Below are 22967 nucleotides of genomic sequence, written 5' to 3' on the forward strand. Positions count from 1 at the left end.
GCTATCATCAACTCTAGCCATCATTTTAAGTACTGTACTACATAATTGATTAAGAAAACATTGGTCTGACAAAAGAATTCATTAAAATTCTACAACCGATTAAGATGAATGTAAGCCTTTGGTCCACATAGTACAGTAAAGATATGGCCCTCTATGATGTATAAAGGTTCTCATCTTTTGTCCATTTCAGTCCATCCAGATTTTATTAAGCTTCCACTGGAGCAGGTTTTGTTTCTCCCTCCTGTGTTTCCTTCTTGCTCTTGGCTTCCAAACACTTCTTAATCTCCCTGCCGATGGCAGCTGCCATGGGGGGCGGTACAGCATTGCCAACCTGGGAGAGAAGGAATCACAATCTGAGAAAACATACCAGGGCTCAAAATACTGGGTGCAAATGCACCTTAGGTAGAATTGGTCATTGGAGCTGTGCAGGTATTTGATGTCTACCTGTATACAGAAAACAGGTATTTTGACCCATGCAAGTGACTCTACTAAAATACTGTGACAGTAACAAGAGACAACGCATTTCTGCATTTGCAGGCAGCACAAACAGTCGTGCACAGAATTTACATAAAAATGTGAAGTACCAACCTGTCTGTGTTTGTCCAAGATGCTCCCATAGAAGCGGTATGTGTCGGGGAATCCCTGAGAGCGGGCGCACTCCCGTACACTCACCACACGGTGCTGCTCAGGGTGGAGAACACGACCCTGGGGAGGGAACATCAGCAGGTCAACTCATGCACCAGACTTACCATATTCAATGTTTCACTATGCTGCTGCATGGATTTTTCAAGACATCCTGAAAACCTTAAAATGGTATAGCAAACAACCAAGGGTAGACAACTAATTCCTGCACACTGTATATAGATTTTCCTTTTTTGCTCAAACAATAAGCAAGTGGAATAAACTGTAATATCCCCAGTAATATCACAGTCAGAGCTTGTTAGAGGGTAAAAAAGAAGAAGTGTAAAGCTATCCATTAAATAACCTACAACATAAGTTACAACTGCAAGCTGTAGAGTGTAATCTTTGCAAAAGTCATGACTTTCTTTCTTTCTAAGATCCCTGACCTGTTTGCCCATGGGTTCGGGGTTGGTGACTGTGGTGCTGAAGAACCCGTCCCACTCCAGTCTGCCGTACAGTCCCGCCCAGTGGTTGTGACGGTTCCCTGAAAAAAACACACGCACATAAGATTTCATCCAGCGACTTTCAGGCATTGTCACATTTCAGCAAGGGGTACATTTTTTAACAAGCTACGACAAAATCAATTATTTCTGCCCCAAGACAACTCAATTTTTCTATGACAGTTCCATAACAGTTGCTGAAAACCTGCCAGACATGTACAAGAAATGTGACATGGCCCTGATTGGTATACATGACTGTATATCCATTACAATAGCCAGAAGGAACAACTATTTTCCAACAACTCTTCAACAGCAAGTCTTCAGCCAGATTTCATTTTCCTCCCAATAGTTTTTATCTGCATGGTTACCTGTGTGAGGTAGGCACCAGGGGATGAGGGTGTTAAACTGTCTGTCGTTCTGGTCGCACGCTGCGCCCTCGGCACAGGAGCATACGCCACGCAGCGCTCCTGTAGAGCTGGTGCCGTTCTTCTTGTCCTCGTGGGTGTACTGCCTGCATGGTGACAAAAAAGCACATGTTCTCAAATTTTCCTTGGCAAAGAGGATCTGGAATTACTGGTGATACAATGTTAAGTACAATCTTTTCTTTCTTTTGTACAAGTACTAACTAAATTTGTGGACTAAAAGAAATGCAACAAAATGGACTAAAAGGAACTCAACAAAATGAAATCTAGAAATCTGTTCCAGTGATATTCCATTAAATAGAAATGTGAATAAAAGATACTTCAAATCAAATCTATATTCAGTAAGGCTCTTGCAGGCAACACGCCCGAAATATGGATCACATTAGAACAATGACTTCAGTCTACACGTATCATAGTTAAGCTCATTGCAAACATTTACAAAAACGTTTACTTCTGTGTGGAAAGATGTTACAATTACGAAGCTAAAAAAAAGTATTTCACGATCATGATCCATTGACAGTACAAAGTACATTGTTAGCTGGAGGAGGCACATGTTGTACACCTACAGTAACTTAGAGGAGGATCCGTCAGACAGCCTGACCACGATGTTGGGGAGGTCTCTCCAGTCGGAGCCGGGAGCCAGCGGGACGTGGCGCATACGTGCCTCCACCAGCGGGTTCATGTCCTTACAGATGTGGTCACGCAGGATGGGCTGGTACTGGTTACCACGGATCTACATGTACATCAATGACAAGGCAAAATATTACCCTTTTAGTAGAGAAGAACTCATCACTGCCACCAAGTACTGTAGGGGCATCGCCACTAGATAGCTTTAAGCAATGTTTACATCTAGATGTTCAAGGGTTAGGTGGAAGTGGAACAAGTCGTTTGGTGTGATATAGCTAGCTAGCTGCCGCCGCGCTGCGTGCCTGTGAAGCTGGTGTGTTACACCAAGAGGCAGTTATGCTGGCTATACGGATACATACTGTAGCAGGTAATTTGGATGTCATTTGAGACTTCACATACAGTGTAATAATGCATGCCAAGAATCCCACAGAGTGTACACTGTACTGTAAAGAATTCTACACATTGACGTCCTGACATTGTAAGACTGGTCCCTTCAATGCTTGTCAGTTCTCCTTTACATGTGTTTCAAATCATCAACTCCAAACAGTTTTCATAGCGCATCAATAAAATCTCAAGAAAAAGATCATGTGGAACTTACAATTTTCTGGAAGTATGACCTTGGTTCTCCGTCGTATGAGATCTCAGTGGCGGCGTGGCCGTTCCTGATGGAGGGCAGGTCTGACATGGTGTCACGGATGGTGATGGTACGGAACGGAGCAGACTGCCTCCACTGGGTGTTGGAGTTGTACTGGGGGGAAACAAAACAACAAAAATCATCAGTCCACAGTCCTGAAACTCAAGCAAGGGACAACTGCAACTTTTCCCTAGCCTGGGTGTCATCCTATTTGCTCTCATACTCACTCCCTAAAATTAGTGCTCCCATACTCGCTCCCTGGAATTAGGGAGGAGTATTGGAGACGCTATACAAATAGGATGGCACCCAGGCTAATGTTTCCCTTCTTTGGGGTAGAAAAATCTTTTGCATTGTATTAAAATCTAACAAGGAAAACACATGGTTTTGACATGGTAAGGCTGGTCTTCCTTACATACATGCTTCAGTAACTACAGAAACGGCCCACCTTCTTCTCGTCCACCATGACACTGAGCTGACAGGCCCTGGGTGAGAACACGTGCTGAGGTTCTGGGTACATGGGGAGCTTCTCTCCGGGTGCTGCTGCTAGGATGATGGCCCTGGACAGAAAAGGAAACAGCAAGACCTGACTTAGAAACCTTAAATGTAAAATATGGTTAACTCTCCAACCTGTTTAACAGATGGCTTCAACCTTCAAACTGTCGGCAAAAGCAGCTTAGAAACACAGCCTGTAGAAAACTAAATTCCTACACCCTGAATGTGTGTGCCCTACTGTAAACAAGACATGAAATAGTTTTCTGGATCATCTTCATGAAAGACATCTCATTTTATTGGTCTCTTAAAAGAAATGATGTTCAACAATGATTATGACTTTACAATGACAAAAGACTTTTAAAAAAGTTGAATCAACCTTATTCTTTAGCAATTGGAAATCTATGGCCTCAAAGGCTAGTTATTACACTGTATGTGTCATCAAATAGCATCCAGTTCATCTATCAGTGCTTTGTATCATTACAACAGACCACAAGTTGCCGTACCTGCGTCGCGTTTGAGCCACGCCGTAGTTCCCAGCCTGCAGGACCCCGAAGGTACACTGGTACCCCATACGGATCAGGCAGCGCAGCGTCAGCTTCAGCACCATGGAGCTCTTGAAGGACACAAAGTTCCGCACGTTCTCCAACAGGAAGAACTTCGGTCGGTAGAAGTCACAGTAGCTCAGGAAGGATACCACCAAGGAATTCTGGGTGATGTCGGGGGTAAAATTCATTGAAATCAAACGATTTAAAAAAGTCTCAAATGTTAACCAATGACATAAACAAAATGTCACTACCTTCCTTTTTTTTAACATTTTGACTAAATTACCAGTGTTATTATTTACTACTGACCTTGAACTGAGAGTACTGTCTGGAGTTAAACCTGTTCATGCCACTGAAGCCTTGACAAGGTGGCCCCCCACACAGTAACTCCACATCCCCCTTCTGGGGCAGTCTCTGCCCTGTAGAGTTAGTGGTTGCTCCCTGTAGAAAACAAAAATAAAGAAAGAAAATTTTCTAAAGTCACTGGATACAAATTAGAATTGTTATTTGTAGTACCAATGGAAAACAGCCTGGTTTAACTGACAGTTACACATTTTACAAAATATGACCACATCTTCATTTACCAACAAATGATGAGAGAAAAAAGTCCTCAAAGCCTGAAAAGCAGGTCATTTTGAAGGGCTTGGGAATATAAACTTACAAAGTTTGATTAGCTCCCAGCTTAGCAAGTTATTATTGACTAAAAGCATGACTCAAATAAAAGTTTTTGATGAGAAGTATAAGTCTGTCTGTGCCCACCTCCATGACCAGTTGCAGCAGGATGTTACAGTCGTCTGTGAAGACAGTACAGTCAGGGTTGTTGAGCCTGTAGGCCTGGGCAGCCGGCTCCATCACCTCCACTGCCCACTTACTCTCAGCTATCCCCGCCTGGTGGAAACCTTCAGACAGGCCTGAACATTGTGGGAAAGGCTAGTCAGTACATCTAATCCAACAATGTCATATAGTTACTATGAGAAACAGTGAGTCAGTCAGTCAGTTCAACAATACAAAATGTAGATTCCCAAGTTACAAACATGTAACAGTCCATTTCAAAAACATGAACCATTTCTATCTATGAAGCATTTGGAGATGTGGGTCTCTTTTTTCTTTTGTCATCCTCAACTGAGGTTTCATAACGTTAAACATTAAGATGTCAAAATTATTATCACCTTTACCATCTAAATCTACAAATGAAACTTACCACCACACCCAGCAAACACATCCAGCATGCGCAGCTTGGTGAAGGCAGGAGTCGGCAGTTCTTCTTCCTTAGACTCTGCCTCAGCAGACTTCCCCTTCCCTTTACCTTTCCCCTTTCCTTTTCCCTATAGAGAGAAGAAACACCATGTATTACCAGTAAATCAGCAATACAGGGTTGAACACAGCACTGGTTTACTTCTGCTATCTGCTTTGTATCGGCATTGAACTGTTTTTGATCAGTTTGGCAACAAGTGCAATTGAACATTTGAAATTACAAGAACTGCTACTGGCTTTGAACTTCAGTATCTTTCCTTTTACCTTGGCTTTTTTCCCACCACTCCTTGCTTTGTTTGGCGGTTCTTCAAACTGCTTACTTTCAGTGTTGTATGCCTGAAATTTTGTGACAAAACAGAGAGAAAAGTCAGTACACACAAATAGTATATCAGCAAGTTTACCATTATTAAAATCCAATTATTATTCTCATACTAACTGTGGTCTTTTCAAGAACTGTTGCCATTATTTTACATAATAGCCAAACGTACAACAAAATGTAGCCCTGTATCCATGAACAGAAAAGCTTTCCTCAAACTGCAATTCCTTGCACTCTCTCTAGTGGGCAACACTACAACATACAGGAATACCTTACCTCATTGAAGTAAAACCTGTGCAGGCCCTTGCTGGACCAGTCTTCCACACTGACATCCAGGTCCTCACCATACACAACATGGCACTTCCCTTGAACTGACATGAAGTCCACTACTGCCTCTGTATACAAAAAACATTGTATTTAAAGATGACAATCAATAAGATCTAAGCATGTAACAATAGCCCCAACACAACCACAATCAGTGGAAATAAGTATACCAGTGTCCCATGGAAATTCCCTTCCTCAAAGTTGAAACACAATGGATAATTTTTTCCATCACTTTTGCAGCTGTCAGAGATTTGTACCCAAATGTCCCAACATTTTCTGTGAGTTTGTTTTCCTGGCTTTGAAAAACAATTAAAGACATGATAACAAGATATTCTGTACCTTCATCACTCCAGTACAGCAGGTTGAGGTCAGTGTGGTGGCTGCCTGCCTTCCCTTTGTGAGTGTTCTCTGGCCTGTAATACATAACATTAACAGTAAAAAAAAGATTATAGACAGTCTGAAAGATGGGTACAGTAGCATGCATAGTCCAATGGTTAGCCTCTGGACTAAGAGGTTAGGAGTTTGAATCCCGCTGTTGTCGCTCACCCGACATGCATGCTACTGTTTAGGGTCGCAGTCCTTAGGACAGGACATTTAAGCCATGGTCCACTTTTCTATATTTTGTGCTTGTCGAAAAGAGCTAGGAGAATTTCCCCAGTACAATGAATCTGTAAATACTGTACATAGGGCCTGTCTTCTCTGTCACGACCAGTGGGAGATTAGCTCTTCAGTGAGCTAAAACTTTTCCCATAATTCTAAAACAATATGAGACAATGTGCTGGACAGAACTGACCTGTAGAACTTGGTGACCCTGAGTCGTACGTCGTGAGTGTTGATGATCCCGCTGACCGTACGTTTACAGTAGATACTGAGGATGCGACCGATGCGGAACGGTTCTGGACACTCCTCGTTACTTCCCTTCACGTAATCGCCTCTCTTGCGGTAGTACTCGGGGTACAGGTCCTCATCATAGTTGTCCTTCTTGTTTGCCTTCTTTGTTGAGTTCTTGACTTTCACACTACAGGTGCAAAACAAAAAAAATCAAAATCATGCAAGAATGTCTAAGTTCGGCTTTAAATACATCTGTCAACTGCTGATTCCTAAGCAATCATTTTGCACTCCTTGTTCCATTTTTTCCCATACATATGTGTAATTTTGAAATTACCAATCAATAAATTCTTTTCACGAAAGTCCTTTTAAAACACCTGGAAGAGCTGTCAGTTTCACAAAACATTTAAGGTTTGAGAGGTGCACATTTTTCATTACTGGTTACTGTAAGGCTTCTGCAAGAAGACATCAACATGTGCAAGAAGGGAACACAAGTTACCTGAAGGAGAATGAGTCAGGCAGCAGAAACACATCATCACCGATCTTGTATTCCACTCCACCCTTCTGGCATAAACTGTTTAGACAGAAAATGCATTAATCAAGAACAACAGTTTCTAGCATACACTTTCTAGCATACATCAATGATCTTCCTAAATACGCTGCACATGCTAAAGTCAGGCTTTTCGCCGACGATTGCATCTTGCAGATGAGTATCAAGGAAGAAGACGATTGTAAAAGACTGCAGCATGACATCGATAGTATTTGTAGTTGGGAGAAGGAGAGGTTGATGGCCTTCAACCCATCTAAATGTGAAGTGATGACCGTCCCCTCTTCTAGGAACCCAATAACGTTCCCTTATTCCCTCCATGACCACGTTTTAACCAAGGTAAGTACCACCAAATATCTCGGTGTTTCCATCTCCTCAAACTTGACCTGGGGGAGACATGTCGATCTAGTTACAGCGAAAGCAAACAGAACCTTAGGAATGCTGAGACGCTGCCTACGAATCTCAAGCAATGCGGCAAAGGAGAGAGCTTACATGGCTCTCGTAAGACCCTCCTTAGAGTACGGCTGTAGTGTCTGGGATCCCCACACCAAGGACCAGGTGAGTAGGGTGGAGATGGTCCAGCGTAGAGCTGCCCGTTTTGTCAGCAGTGACTACAGACGTACAAGTTCTGTTTCATCTATGTTGCAAAACCTGGGCTGGCAGTCTCTGGAAGTACGCCGGAAGATCGCCCGCCAGGTCACGCTTTATAAGATCATACATAATGCTGTCTCCGTCCCACACTCAACCAGGATTGTCCCGGTGGCTCGATGCTCCCGCCGCATCAATCACACTCAAACATTGCAGGCCATCGCGAGCAGAACCAACTTCTACAGGCTCTCGTTCTTCCCCCGCACCATCAGGGAATGGAATGAACTCGAGCCTGGTGCGGCGGAGGCGGGGTCTCTTGCCCAGTTCAAATCTGAACTGGCGAGGACCCTGCTGCATTGAGCCACCCCATCATGTCTTGTATATATGTAAATATTACTAACGCACTAATGCACTTGTCCCGTCTTTAGCACACACAAAATCAGTTGTCTTATGTTCCCTTCTCATTTATCCTTGTTTTACCTTTGTTTTTATGTACTGGGTCACAATTGTAACTAATCAATGCGTAACGGCTGCCAATAATCCTACATGGTAGGGCTAGGCAGTAACGGAGATGATGATGATGAAATGTAGTGTTTAAAAATTATCAAAACTTTCGTAGGAAATACCATAAGGCAGCCTTTGTATACAATTGATAAAGACGTAAATTTAACATACTACATGCAACTTAACAGTATCTTAGACAAAGCTTAATAACATGCTAATCAGCATTGATGATTTAAGTACAAGTACATGGAATACATTATGAAAATCTTACCCATAGTACACTTTGTTGTCATCCCCAGTGTCATCGTCCAGTTGTTCCCTAACAATGGGAATCTCTGACTGCAGACAGGGTGGGAAGAAAAAATGACAGATTTGACACATTTTGTGTTGGAACTTAGAATCTAAGCAACTTTGGAACTGCAGAGCTACTATATAAACTACAAAGGCTTAAAATAGAAAAAAAAACTTTCTAATTCTCTGATTCGATTCAGTTGTCAAAATTTGACAGCATTATATGCAAGAAACAATTAAGCCAGATGGTACCTTTCTGCTGTGGTCCAGCCTGAGACAGAGAGGACAGAACTTGTGCCCACTGCCCTCCTCTAGAACTGGTGGGTCCTCAAACCTAGCCAGGTCTGGATCATACCTACAAACAACATAGATGTTTAACTGTTACAAACTATATGCAGTATATATAAGTAACTGTACGACATAACTCTTAACAGCTTATACAGTGTAACAATTGCAGCTTGAAACAAAAGTTACTGTACAGTGAAGATTATAAAGGACTGAGTCTGGCCTCACCATTTCTGACAGAAGAAAGTCCTGCCGTCATCCTCCTTGATGGGATAGTCAGTGTCTGGGTCCTCCACTCCTCCCTGGCTGAACCAGTCCTTATCAAACGTCTTCAGGATCACCTGGAACAAAACAAACATATCTGGTCTATACTGGCGACACTTCAAAACGCCATCTTCATCATGAGTCATGAGTAGTAAAGAAAGCCATGGATGGATAACATTTCTGTGGTGCTCAGTACAAATGTTTTAACAGTAACATATCACTTCACAGAAGGAATGTGTGGATGGAAATCGGCAAACTCACCTTGCATTTGAACTTGATGAACTGTACGAGGATGTCTTCACACTCGTCTACCAGGAACACCTCCAGTGGGTCTGACGTCTCTCCCAGGACTGTGTCTGAACCTCGACTAACGAAGAAAGTCTAGTTATTTAGCTAGCACTTAAGACTGTAAGCTATCAAAAACAAGATAATGATCATTTAACTATACTACAGTTTCCTATATGCCCAAAATGTAGCCAAAATCTAATGTTCCTAAGACTCTAGTACCACAGGCCTGAGTCCTCTGCAATCATTCCATATACACAATAAATTTCCTGCCACCCTATCAACTCAAAACAGTCAGTCCTGTGTAACAGTACTGTTCTGTACTCACCAGAACCATCCCACGTGGCACATCATGTCCCCTCCACTGTCCTCCCACATGTACATGACACGAGCGATGAACAGGGGTTTGGTCGGGTCCTCAGACGTCACAGTCACACAGTCTCCTGTCTCAATCTGCAAGATATTGGACAACCTCCTTACAGGATATGTTACATGCATATGCGTATGTGGTAACTGGTCATTCCCCATATAACCAGCCAGTGCAGCTATTCAGCAGCCAGTAGCCAGTGTGTTACACAAAAGGGAGTAAAACCAGTCTGGTTGAGCAGTACAAGAAACAGGCACTACTTGTCTATCAAGTATCTTACAAAGAGGTTACTTTGACAATGCTACAGTTAGGTACAATATAGCATTTGGTTAACATGGAGATGATTTTTCCTCACCTTTTCTTCCTCCAGCATGACAGCAGAATAAAATGTTTTCTTCCCCTCCTCCTTCAGTGGTTTTCCCTCCCAGCTTATTTTCACCTGCAACAACAAAAAAACTTGTTACGAAGTTCAAATCACAGAAATTCGTCACAGAGTTCGTGACAACTTTGACCTGCCCTTGGCATTCGAGCGTTCTACAAAAATCTTGTACATCTCTCTTGTCAAGGTGTCTTAGCTGGCAGAAAAAAAAATGTCCAAGTCTCACCTTGCTCTTGACGTTCTTCCTGGGAGAGAAGTGTGTCCTCTTGTGTCCCACCATGCCATTGAAGTCCTTGTCAAGGTCATCCTCAAGGTCATCATCATCCTCTGCATCCTGCACTGCCATATTTGGGCACCTGTTATAGTACAGAGAACAAAACAACATTATTGTCCTGTAACCTACCAACTTATGAAGCTATAATTCACAGACTGTAGCACACTGTTGTTTCCCTATGTGTGGCTTACCTCCTGTTGACACAGGCTTGCTTGGACTTGCCGGTCCCTCCAAATTTGGTCATGTCCTTACAGGCCACGCAGGTGCCGCAGTCGGGCTGCTGACACACCTGTATCAGGTGCAACAGGTGGGAGAAACATGTCAGCATTCATGCAAAGACAATGAAGAATACATATGATCTGTTATTATCATTAATGTTCATCTGTGTTGATAGTCATACTTCAGAGAAGTTTGACTGGGTCAGTCTATTGAGGAAGACCAGAGTGACTGGTCGAAAGCTCTAGGTGGCAACAATCCTTTGTGTTGGACCAAAGGTTCTATTATATCATCAAGTTGAGATTCTTGTTCCTTGAAGCTACAAGCAGAAACGTGCATGGTTTACGTAATGCAACAGAAGGCAGTTCTGTGACTGCAGTCACAGTTACCTCACAGACCCCACAGCGCCGTCTGCGAGGCCCACCAATCTTGTCTCCAGGTTGGATCTGGTCCTTAAAGAATGTGTCGAAGATGCTGCACACCAAGTTGGTTGTAGTGGCCTGGGAACATGAGGAACAATTCTGTTATGTACTTCTGTATCATGACAGATGAATGGTTGTTTATACTGTAATTTTTTTTACATGTGCTGAATACAGGACAAATGACCTAAACGTATACCTGAAGTATTGTGCAAAAATTCTATGTACAAGATACCTTGGTCTGGCGCATGGGTTTGGCCTTGACTTTCCTGGGTTGCTTAATGCCACTTCTTCCAGCTCGCCTGTAAGAGAAAAAAAGATGCCACATTACACAATGACACAGATTTACTTGTACCATCACTGAATCATTCAAAAATACACTGGTTTCCATGTTTGAGACAAATATGTCTGCTTCATGAAAATCTACCATAGCTTGAAAAGATGTCAGATTCTCCATGCATACATTTTGGAGAAAAACTGAAACTGGATTCTTTTCAAACAGAAGTCTTAATGACACATTCATTGGGGAAAAGGTAAAAGACTTTACAGCAACAGGTTATTGCTTTGCTAGAACTCTCAGAGGTCCAAGTCCCAAACCCACCTCTTGCCAAGGGTGACTCCTGCCAGTTTGATGAGTGCCCGCATGCAGGGTGTGGTCAGGAGGGGCGCCTCGTCCGCATCACCCGCTAGGTCAAAGTTCTCCACCTGTCAATCAATCATGTCACAGCTGTTTACAACTAAACACACGTAACGACAGGACAAGATGGTTGCATCAGTTTTATGCTCAAATGCTTAAGATTTGATGAAGATTCAAATAGTTCAGTTACAGATCGGGTTTGATTCAAAAATTTGAATGTGCAACAGTTAAATAACGGACCTGTTCCACCACAAACTGTGCATGTCTGAGCAGTGATTCCTCGCTGAAGGACGTCACTCGAAGGCTCTGAGGAGGAACTGTGGTCTAGAAGACGGCAGGGAAATAAAACTGTTAAAATGTGTTACACTTAATTATGAGAGAAGACAGCAGTCATCTGAATTCTTGTGTGCACTCCTCAAACATTGTTCAAAGGAATAGTAGCAGTCTTGTCATGGTGTTTCCTTCAATAATCATGAAAAAAGCAGGGGAACGTTTGGTCCAGTCCAGTATCATCACTACATGTACACATACAATCAACCAATCAGGAGAGAAACATTAACATACCTCATGTATACTGATAGTCTATGATCAGACCAGAGGAGGCAGCAGAGAACAAGTGAAGAGAGACAGTAAAAATACATGAGACTTTCCATTTATAGCAAATTGCATGTCAGTTTAGTCCACGATTTTTCTGTTACACACAACAAGGCATTGCCAGACTGACTTGCATACTTGTATCATCTAGTCAGTTCTTAGAGATGACAACCTAGCAGAAATATAAACATCTTCAAACGAGTACATACTACATTTCTGCCACTGATAAACCCACCTGGATTTTGTTGAGCAAGTCTTCGTAAGCAGCCTCTTGGTTGTTAACCAGGAACTCGATGACCAGTTTGCTCATGTGGATCTTTTCCCACATGGTGTCCATGAAGGGTGCGTATGCCTCACTAGGCTGCATCACGATGTACTCCGCAAAGGCTGGAGAAAACAACAATGTTAAAAGCTACATTCAAAAACTTTCACATCTCACCAATGTGTTTTAACGTCTTATTGACACATTTTTTACGGCACAATAGTACTTTTGATACTTTCAAACTTTAAAAAAGAAACTGGAAAATATTTTTGGCATGCCTTATTACATACCTGTAGTGAAACCTATAAGGGCATTTTCTCCTCCGTCGAAGCCTGCTGTCCACCATTCATTGATTGGTCCTACACTCTTTGCCAGCACACCGCCTACATGTATGGAAAGAGATAAAAAACAGCTCAACAAGGGGAAAAAACAGAATCTCTAGACACATTTTAATCAGCATAAGCTTTGTTTGTAACATTTGGTGTGAAAAATGAAGTGAAAAACTCTCCAAAACTACGCTGGTCCACAAAAAGTTCCTAAGTGTAAGGAAGCTAAATGAAAGTACATAAAATCAAGACTAATTATAAAACAACTGCTTAAATATGCCAAAAACTGACCATCAGCACTTGGGTTCTCATCGTAGATTGGTTTGACCGCTCCACTGAAGTACAGCTCTACATTCTTCTCAATCAGCCCCGTGTCAAACGCACACAGATGGGTGTTCTTGTCATATACACTGGAAAAAACACAATAAGAGAAATTTGATCCTAGTCTTTAAAACAAAGTATGTTTCTGTAACTAGATTCTGATAGAAAAAACACTTCTTGTTCTCCTAAATTGATCAATAAGAATTCTAACAAAACTTTTCAACTTTTTCTCTTCATGCAGCTTCATGTACCAACATAAAATAAGGTGAAAATGCATTTGTGTGACCTATGACAACAACTCCTTAAGGTTGGTCTTAATAAAGAGGAGATGGCAATACATCATCAATACATATCAAAGGAAATGTTGTTACCTGAAGTTGGTGATTTTATGCTGAGGACGATCATCATAAGTGCCATACTCCTGGTCTTCCTCCAGAAGAGATAATCGCTCATCTGTCAACATCTCTACTTCATCAACCTGGAAACAGGACAACAGAAAATTTCTAAGGAAACCAGTACTTCACATGGGTACATTAGAGTTAATGGTTAATTGACATATTGAGGAAATAACTATAGACATTGTTATTTCATACTCAGCTTTGATGACTGCAAAGCAATTTTAATGTCAGAAATTACTACTTACTACATGCATTCTCTTACCTTCATGGTCTGCCATAGATTAGAAAGATAATACGAAGACATTGTAAGGACATAGTAAGGACAAATACTGACAAAAATGTTAAGAAAAACTCCAACTCACTGCCTCCTGTGGGTCTCCAGGGAACATGCGAAGGTCAGGGTCATCCAACAGCTGACGGCACTCTTTACACTTGACTGGAGGAGCCTACATGCACCACAGACAGTAGAGACAGACGGGTATCAGCAGGCTTTCCAGAGGGAGTCATAACAATGGCTTTAAGATGACATCTCATGTACATGTATGTACTGTGCTATTTCAGCCTTTAGGAGTGCATTTGGTATGTGCATGGATACTGCACTAGGTAAACAGCACTAAAGTGGTTTAAAAATTCAAGACACATACACTTTGATGGTTTCATTGTGGTTTCAAAAGTTTTATAACTGTCATTCTGCAGAAGGTTGTGTGCTGCAGCATGTATACAGAAAAATGTGTCAAATACCTTTGGTGCTTGTGGAGCAGTTGTCTCTGATTTTTTTCTCAACTCAGGTCTGGGATGAAAAGACATAAGCTCTTTAATTGCTTTACAGCGATTACGAACATAGAAAGTGATTTTAACAATCAGCTTTGCCTTTTGTGGAAAACATCATACATTACATACCCAGAGTCCATGTCACTATCTTCATGCTTTACTTTCTTGTCCTCATGCTCTACCTGGTATATACAGAAGAAAGAAACAAAAACATTGAGGTTGATTAAAGACAACACTAAACAACTGTTTAAGGTTTTAAGTTGCATCAAAATCGACCAACTTTTTACTTATGTTTAAATCTGCAGAATGGTAAAACAGATACACTTTAACAGTAAGGAGACAATACTGAGAAATGTTTGGACATAAAATCATGTTCATGATTTCTCTACTATAAATAGGAAAATGCTTACCTTTGGTTCTGATTTGATTCCTCCTTCCGTAGAAGAATCAACATCAGAACTGCTATCAGTGGCCTTCCTTTTCTGGGAGCTGTGCATGAAATAACAGGGTTTTCTACAAGTTAGCATCAACTTATGTTCCTATTAAGTTGATATTGCAATAAGACTAAGAGGTGTGGGTGTCAAGAATAGTACAACTAGGTTCAACCCCTGACATCATTTAAACAACTAGCTACCTTATGTCAGCAAAAACAGTTCAGTAATGAAACATACAGTATACTTACACTTTTGAAAACATAGTCAGGATAGTTGGTTGGCCACTACCATTCAGTTTACCCTTTCTCCTCTTTGGTGGAGACACTGAAGGAAAGGACACAAAAGTTAAAGAGTCAAGATATTCATACGAAAAGAAATTACTTAACCACCAAAAAAAACATTATGCTGTCATTTCTTAAACAGCTTTTTTTTTCCTCAAAAAAACACCACAAACCTCCATCGTCGTCTCTTTTCTCCTGTTTGATGTTTTTGGGAGACTTTTTCGTTGGTCCCTTCTCCTCATCTCCACTGCTGGTCAACACCCCACTATCCTCACTGCTACACGCATCTGCCATTTTGGAGTTTTCCACAGTCTCCTCAGAGGAACTGCCGTTGGCCTCACTTGTCTCACACTCCATGGAGTCTTGGTTGATAGACTCGGCAGTGTACTTGTCAAGCACTTTTGTGACTTCCTTTATGTATTCTTTCTGTAAAAAGGAAGACATCATGCACATGACACTGACTGCCATACAATACAAATATAGTTAATGATATGTTCATATGACACAATTCAGCTAAGAAAAGAAAGACCAAATAGTAAAGGCAAAGACTTCTCATTACAAAAGACTGTTGATTTGTGAATACTGTCTATTACTATTAGAAATAGAATGAAGTCAAAGCTAGTGTATGCTACAGTTATAAAAGTTACATGCATGTGATGGTCCTCACATAAACTGACTGGTCAATTTCATAAATTTCAACTACACAAACACAACAGGAGTACTGTCTGTATATGAAACGTGATGTATTTTGTATTGTATTTGTATTTGTATATACATTTAATACAAGGCAAGAAACTACATATAGTGAAACATGTGAAGGTTTCTTCCCAGCACACCTCGGGTAGTGACTTGTCTTTCAGCTCCTGCTCCAGCTTCAGGATGAGTTTGTGGTCATCTGGGGTCATCAGCCCGTTCAGAAGTAAGGCTCTCTTCTTAATGTAACCCTGCGAAACAAACAATGATAATGTCACTATTGTCTACACACAACATTACTCTAGGTGTTTCACATTCTACGTAGTGACTCTACATTTTTTTCTTTACATGATAGGATTTTAGCAAAGCTATGACTGAACAGATAATTATAACGACCTACTGTAACATTTGAATCACAAGACTGTTGGATTTTGTAACAAGTCCTGATTGGAGTTGGCAGGGATTAATCAGCTGTAACAATTCATACCAGGGTGGGTTTGAACAGTTGTGTATTTCCACGTACCTTCTCGGTGACATTGCCCTCACTGAAGTCCTCTTCTAATTCAGACAACCTGAAACAAGAAAAGAAGTTTTCATTATAATTATTTTGTAGGGCACAACAGTATAAGACTAGAAGACATGAAAATGCCGGTCTTGCACATGTCATGCATAATTTGTACCCATTTTGGCAACGTGCTCTTGTCAAGTCTTAGTCATATGGGAAATGTAGCTTCCAGACTGACCCTTTTTACTTCAGACCAATTCGACAAAAATGCCCTAAAACTGATAGTTACAGAACGGCGGCGTAAGTCACAAATAGGCACCGTGCAAACCGGCCTTGCCATGCTGCCGTGTACAAAAATATGAATCACCAGAAAACGTGCGAGAAAACTCGACTTACTTCGCCTTCAGTGTCTCCGACAGAGGCTGGCGCTGTAAGACGCCACTCCCCAACATCTTGAACCTTGTCACGACAATACTTGGAAGTCTTCTTGAAATCTGGAACCGTCTGTATCTGTGTGAAACGCAGGCGAAATGGCGGCAAAACCAGGGTGGGAAGTGGAGGAAGGTCGATTTTCCCGCGAAAATGTCGCTTGGACTGTACCACTACAAGAGCGAAGGGTAGACAAGGTATTTCAAGTCAAAGTGGATAACTGAAGTTTGGCAAAAAAATGGTGAAAAATGCAATATAGGATATATATATTATATTATTAATCGAGTTCATTAATTTTATAGGGAAACATGGTGAGCTTTTGTCAATATCTACGGTAACTAAATCGTCGTACTACACCATAGCGTGATAATTTCGCTTCTTCCACTGACCCGACAGCTGAATGTCCCGGATGAAGGGTGACCTCACGAGAAAAACATGACCTGTGACCTCTCAATCCTCCAAGGAACAAGCCTTTGCAACAATATTCGGGTTAGCATCTAAACTATGAAGTGATAGATAAACATAGGAATATTTTGATTTTTTTTTAAATGACACAAAAAAAGAATGAAGGGGTTATTCAGACAACACGGTCAATTCGTGTGGAGAATCGTGTGAATAACAAATGGTGTACTGTGTGTAAGATACGTTTCAATTAATTATGAGTCATATATTTTAGGTTTCACACACCCACATTGCCATCCAAAAGAATTTTGAAGCGATTGATGGCTGTCCATAAAATGTAACGTAAGCACGAAAAATAACACAAGTTACTGAACCAGGGTAAGTTATCATGCTCGTTTTGTCAGTGTTATCTGCAAGCTGTTCATCACAACTTGCACTCCATAATTATCGTCATCATTATCACTCATCGACTTCTCTCACTTAAACGAGGTGCTGTAACCAAGAGATAATGTTCAGCACCAGGGACATGCATGTGTGGACAAGGAATAGTCATGTTTGCCTGTGTGTACATGTGGATAGTGTTCAGCACCAAGGACAGGCATTGTCAGTATTCAGCCTTGAGAGGAAAGTGAGCCGTTAACTCGGAATCACAGTATCTTCGCAAGATCTTTCCTTGTATCATTTTTCGTCCAGAATTGTGTGTTAATGGCTCTACTAATCATATTTACCAGTGAGTTGAATCCTGTTTATTCAACACCAACGTGGTAAATTCATGACAAACATCCTTGACAGGGACCGATCGGTAACAATCAGGGAGGGGGAAACTGAAAAATCGTACCCAAATGCTAGCAAATGTGTACGAGACAGTTGGCAAAAAAAGATCAACATCTTTCTTCTCAACACTCCTCACCACCACATACATGCAGCTTTGATCCTCTATAGCGAGTGAGGGTGTTGGCAGAGGGGGTATGAGGGGTGCACAAGGTCGTTGGTAAAGGATAGGTGCCGTGTATTGGTCGTATGTTGTCAACGGCTGCACTCTACCTACCGGGCTTACATTGTACATCCGTGATATAGTGTTGTTGCGTCAACGTAGTTGTAGACAAACAATCCTTTTAAAAGTACCGAAATCTTTCCTTTTCTTGGACATCTTGACCAACTTGCAGCATGCTAGTTCTTGTATTGCTCCATTCCGTACTGTTTGCTACAGTTGCGTGTGCCAGTAAACAGCATGTGCATGGTTTCTCCACTGCTGTAGTCCGACTGGAGAAGTTATTACTATTTAAGAGCAAATTGGTGGACGAGGTCAGGCAGCACATTAGTGATGCAGACGGTGTGAGTGAAGAGCTCAAAAGGTAAGACCCAGCTCACAGGTAAACCTAAACAAGATTCCCTGTGGTAGAATAGCATTTACCACGTTTCTGTCAGGTTTCTGTCAAAGTCGTCCTACTTTGGACCTACGTGATGTACAGCTATAGTTATATAGGGCAGTCATCATTATGTACATAAAACAAATCCTAACTACATGTACATATAAAATATCTTTACGTAAATTATTTGTAGTGAACTGTAGCAAACGATTAATTAAATGTGCTTTTGGTGACGAATATGTTGGACATTTTCGAAAATCATTAATGTCTCTATGGCAACAGGTATGTAGTTGAATACAGCATCCTACATCCGGGTAGTGACGACCTCGCCTACCATGCCCATCACCCTGTGGGAGCGTACCGTCTGGTGAAGCGGCTGTCTCACACCGACTCCAGCATTCTCAAACACGCTCAGCTTCTCACCGGCCTGGTACAGGATGAAGGTGCCTTTTTCAATGATGTTTAGCAGTGAATGTAACAAAATGCAAGGATTTTCAACAATCCAACAGTCAATTGAATTGGACAACGTTGCATGACCGAGTAAACAGATCAACATTAACGTCCTGTTTAAGAAATAGAAACCAAACATTTTTAAAAATTTCAAACGCGTTTACAAAAATTAGTTTGTGAAAATTAACTTAACGATCGAGTTCATACATTTTCCTCTGCCGTACACAGATGAAGGCACAACTGTGCTTCCGACAGAGGAGGACATGAGGATGTCTGCGCTTGCGCTGATCAGGCTGCAGGATATCTACCACCTGGACATGCGCAGTCTGACGCGGGGGCAGCTGGTGATGATGTCACGTCAGAGTGACGGTACTGTGGTGAAACAGAAGACAGTCACCCGTGCAGAACCCAGGTTTACACTTGGAGCGGAGGATACAGTTTACATAGGGGACGTGGCTTATGATAATGAGGAGTATCTGAACGCCGTGCTGTGGTATCTCGGCACCCTGGATCTGATGGGACGAGCGGATATCGTTACCGATCACACCGATGACTCAGGTCCAGGGAGAGTGCGCGTTCTGATGAAACTAGGAGATGCCCTCACAAAGGTATGACATGATGTGGTAATACCTCATCAAAATCTGGAACGATTAGTTTCAACATTAACATTTGTGTAAGTACCACGATTTCCGTATTCTACAGACTTCCTGTGTTTAGATTTAATAATGTGCCTCGTCGCTTTCAAGTATACCCGGTATACCTTTATCCTATATTAAGATCCTAGAAAAATTCATATTCAATTGAGAACGTTAAGTTGCTTACCAGCTTAATGTGTCATAACGTTGCTGTTGTCATTGTTACAATTATACTGTCAATCTAGCTGAAGCAACACCAAAGCGCCTTGTCCTTCTACAAAGACGCTCTGCATCTTGGTAAGTAAAATAACACACAGAATTTACATTTTGATGAGGCTTGTTTTAGTTGAAAAAAAGAAAAAGAAAGTCAATGTTTGTACTGAATTGCCAATTGGACATGCATCTTTGTGATATCTTGAACTACATATTTGAATATACGCGATATCTCAGAGCCTGACAACCAGCTGATTAAGTCGCATGTGTCGGAAGCAGAGCGACAAGTCACGCTACAAGGTAACGTCACCGTTAAGGTGGCGAAAGTGCTGGAAGGTTCCATACCTTATCAGGAGGAGTATGAGGACCTTTGCTACCACAGCGTTCTTCAGGTATGTTTATTTGTTGTATAAATTGGTGTTTCGTAAAGATGAGAAAAAACTGATTTGTTGGGTTTTCTCTCCCTGTCCTTTTTTGCGTCGTCGACACGATACAAGACCAAGATACAACAAGATCACGTAACTTTGACACAAGGAAAACATTGTTTTTTTTTTATGTTTACCGAAGGGAAACATATTGTTTTTGCTCTGTTTCTTCATTCCAAACACTAACCTCTGACCTGGTCAATGACTTGAACCAGACTCTCACCATGGTAACTAGTGTTGGGTTACATAATGTTGCAATTTTATAGTAGGAGGGATTTAGACTCCTGTCACCATATATGTGAATGTGTTTGAGTAAGAATTAACAGAGCAGACCATATGCGAAGGTAAACATTATGCACTTGCTTTGCAAATGTTACCTTTCTAGTTTTCCTTAATTTTTATTAGAACCAACCGCTAAGCTCACGGCTGAGGTGTGTGTACGTCCGGACCAGCCCCCAGCTCTACCTCAGTCCGGCTAAACTGGAGGTGCTTCGTGAGAGGGACCCGGAGATAGCCCTGGTTCATGACGTTATCAGTGACGAGGAGGCTGCCATGATGAGAGAGTTGGCTTTCAGAGAGGTAGCTACTTATCTACTACAACCATACAACAAAGGGTAGAGGTATGCAACGTCCAACAATGTCTGTGATAAAATGTATCACTCTATCACGGACAGGAACAATTACAAGGTATGGGCCATCTCAATCTTGTAAAAGCAACAAAAAAAGTCGGAAGCAAACGCTAGATAGGTCAGTATGTGTTGTTGCTGCTGCTGCTGCTGTTACGAGGTTCCGTTCTGACATATTCACTAACGTATGTCTGTTACAGTTGAAGAGGTCACCTGTGATAGATAAACATGGAAAGGCCTTCCTCAGCGACTTCAGGGTCAGCGAAACGTAAGTTTCCTGCTTTTCTCTCCTTTCAATTGAATACTAACATTCAGACGACATGATTTCAACAGATTGACAAGTTGAGTAACAGCTAGCCATATAGTGCTTATGGTTTTTGTGTATATAAACATCACTAATATTGCATTGCAACACACGCCAGCCTTGATCTTTCAGTGGTTGGCTTCACGACAATGAGACTGAACTCGTCTCCAAGCTGAGTCGGCGGGTCGGCTACATCACCGGGCTGAACACAGACTCGCCATCTGCGGAAAGTTTCCAGGTATAGGTAGTTATTAGTCAGTTTTCAAACAAAAAAAAAATCGATACCTTTTATCTGCTTACATCATGTGATGAAAAACGTTCAATCCCTAATAGTAATAACTGAACAATTTTGTGTAGGTTGTGAATTACGGCCTGGGAGGACTTTATGTGCCGCATGTGGACTATTTTGAGGTAAGCCTCGATTGTGTCTTCCATATTACATCCATGTTGTCCTTTGTCCTTGAAAGTTCTTCATATCTTTGGAGCGTGTTTCAAATCTAACCTACATTTGTTCCGTCCATGCGGATACAGATAGCGTTAACGTTCCTCCAGAAGCAGTCACAGAATTATAAATAATTATCTGCTTACAGGAGGAGCAGGTAAAACACATGAAGAAGCCAGGCAATAGGATTCTGACCTTCTTGATTTATGTAAGTTGTATATCTACATATCACATACTAGTATGACATGCACATATCAATAGTCTTAATATGTAGTGCATTATCTACATTAAACACGATAATTGAACTACGCTTTGTTATTTAGTCACCTGATATTGTATAACAGCGCTAGCCCGTCGTTAGATCTCGTTTCAGCACCAAGGCCAGCGCCACATGTCACCAGTAACGCTGTTGTGTTCTCTCAGCTTAGCGATGTACAGGAGGGCGGAGCAACAGTTTTCCCTCAGATCAACCTTATCGTACCCGCCGTAAAGGTGGGGACATACTTAGTTAATTCTTCGTTCATTAATTCAAGGTATCAAACTGTACATAAAGCATGCCAGTTGCTTAGGATGGATAGTCTACTACGCCTAGAGATTCTGACTACGGGTAGGACAATGGTATACTGAGAACACTGCTGTACGGCTAAAATTTGTATCACCAGTTGAAATGATTCTAATCTTACCGTATGTGACACCCAGAATGCAGCCTTAATGTTTCGGGACATGAAGAGATCCGGAGAGTTCGAACCTTTGTCAATGCATGCTGGCTGTCCTGTACTCATCGGCTCCAAGTGGAGTAAGTTTACTGCGCCTTTCCGTAAACACACTAATAACAGACCACTCTACCAACGCAGGGAAGTGTCAAAATACTTTTGGAATTCCATATTACTATATAACGGCGCATGTATACATCATTGTGAGCTTCAAACATTACAAAACGTTACTTAAGTTGTTGGTTTTCTAGCGGTGTAACACAAAAGTAGCAGCAACTCGCATTTTGCTCCTCAACGTTTCAGTAACAAATGTGTCTTTCTTTGTTTTCTCCAGTCGCTAACAAGTGGATACTTGACCGTGGCAACGAGTTCAGAAGGCCCTGTGGTCTCACACCAGAGGAATGAGGGCCTCATACCGGCGTTTCAATACTGGCCGGTGCCTGCATAGACGACAAATATGCGATATCTCAAAGAATCAAATATAATTAGACATATTATAAAATGTTCACTGTCCATAAATATATATGTACCTAACACATGGCAGTAGTTTTAGCCTACACCAGTGTTGACAATTCACTTTCTGATTTTGCTATGTATGTACCATAGTCAGATGTACAATGTTCTTTACACGATCCCCGCTTGTTTTCAAGCACAGGTGGATATTTGTCGGAACAGGTGCGTGAACCGGATATCACTCGTTCTCGCAAAATGCAAGCCAAAACAAGGGTCCGTCTGTCACTGTCTGGCATAGAAATTA

At 41.6% G+C, this 22967-nt stretch overlaps 2 protein-coding genes across 2 annotated transcripts; one reads left to right on the forward strand and one right to left on the reverse strand.

Annotated features, from left to right (window-relative positions):
- On the reverse strand, nt 1-16803 carry LOC109467968 (DNA (cytosine-5)-methyltransferase 1-like). The gene is made up of 41 exons (XM_019766150.1): nt 16598-16803; nt 16220-16268; nt 15840-15947; nt 15177-15429; nt 14971-15046; nt 14699-14777; nt 14418-14470; nt 14259-14307; nt 13880-13963; nt 13491-13597; nt 13090-13208; nt 12763-12855; nt 12446-12597; nt 11857-11940; nt 11581-11684; nt 11215-11281; nt 10950-11060; nt 10536-10633; nt 10297-10426; nt 10047-10130; nt 9653-9777; nt 9301-9406; nt 9004-9116; nt 8743-8845; nt 8471-8538; nt 7060-7134; nt 6526-6750; nt 6072-6145; nt 5685-5803; nt 5357-5428; nt 5040-5163; nt 4598-4749; nt 4148-4279; nt 3800-4002; nt 3250-3361; nt 2769-2918; nt 2110-2276; nt 1490-1632; nt 1068-1165; nt 589-705; nt 1-331 (listed from the first exon to the last, which is right to left on the reverse strand). Exons 1-41 carry the CDS (start codon nt 16651-16653, stop codon nt 206-208), a joined length of 4560 nt encoding a protein of 1519 aa, XP_019621709.1. The 5' UTR covers nt 16654-16803; the 3' UTR covers nt 1-205.
- On the forward strand, nt 16732-22658 carry LOC109467749 (prolyl 4-hydroxylase subunit alpha-3-like). Its single transcript, XM_019765800.1, has 9 exons — nt 16732-16765; nt 18243-18387; nt 18685-18845; nt 19081-19460; nt 19733-19784; nt 19938-20092; nt 20531-20704; nt 21646-21705; nt 22545-22658. The coding sequence occupies exons 1-9, from the start codon at nt 16732-16734 to the stop codon at nt 22656-22658; spliced, it is 1275 nt and encodes a 424-aa protein (XP_019621359.1).
- The last annotated feature ends 309 nt before the right edge of the window (nt 22659-22967 follow it).

The sequence above is a fragment of the Branchiostoma belcheri genome, unplaced genomic scaffold (assembly GCF_001625305.1).
Source record: "Branchiostoma belcheri isolate BF01 breed outbred unplaced genomic scaffold, Haploidv18h27 scaffold19, whole genome shotgun sequence".
In the NCBI taxonomy this organism is placed as follows: Eukaryota; Metazoa; Chordata; class Leptocardii; order Amphioxiformes; family Branchiostomatidae; genus Branchiostoma; species Branchiostoma belcheri.

What these genes read in the sequence shown, in the direction of transcription:
- LOC109467968 (XM_019766150.1), bottom strand. Translation starts at nt 16,653, where the DNA reads ATGTTGGGGAGTGGCGTCTTACAGCGCCAGCCTCTGTCGGAGACACTG. An exon ending in AGGGCAATGTCACCGAGAAG is followed by an intron (nt 15,948 to 16,219) that starts GTACGTGGAAAT and finishes TTTGTTTCGCAG; the next exon opens with GGTTACATTAAGAAGAGAGC. An exon ending in ACTTTCTTCTGTCAGAAATG is followed by an intron (nt 8,846 to 9,003) that starts GTGAGGCCAGAC and finishes TGTTGTTTGTAG; the next exon opens with GTATGATCCAGACCTGGCTA.
- LOC109467749 (XM_019765800.1), top strand. Translation starts at nt 16,732, where the DNA reads ATGGCGGCAAAACCAGGGTGGGAAGTGGAGGAAG. An exon ending in AGGGTGGGAAGTGGAGGAAG is followed by an intron (nt 16,766 to 18,242) that starts GTCGATTTTCCC and finishes TGTTTGCTACAG; the next exon opens with TTGCGTGTGCCAGTAAACAG. An exon ending in TAGGAGATGCCCTCACAAAG is followed by an intron (nt 19,461 to 19,732) that starts GTATGACATGAT and finishes CTGTCAATCTAG; the next exon opens with CTGAAGCAACACCAAAGCGC.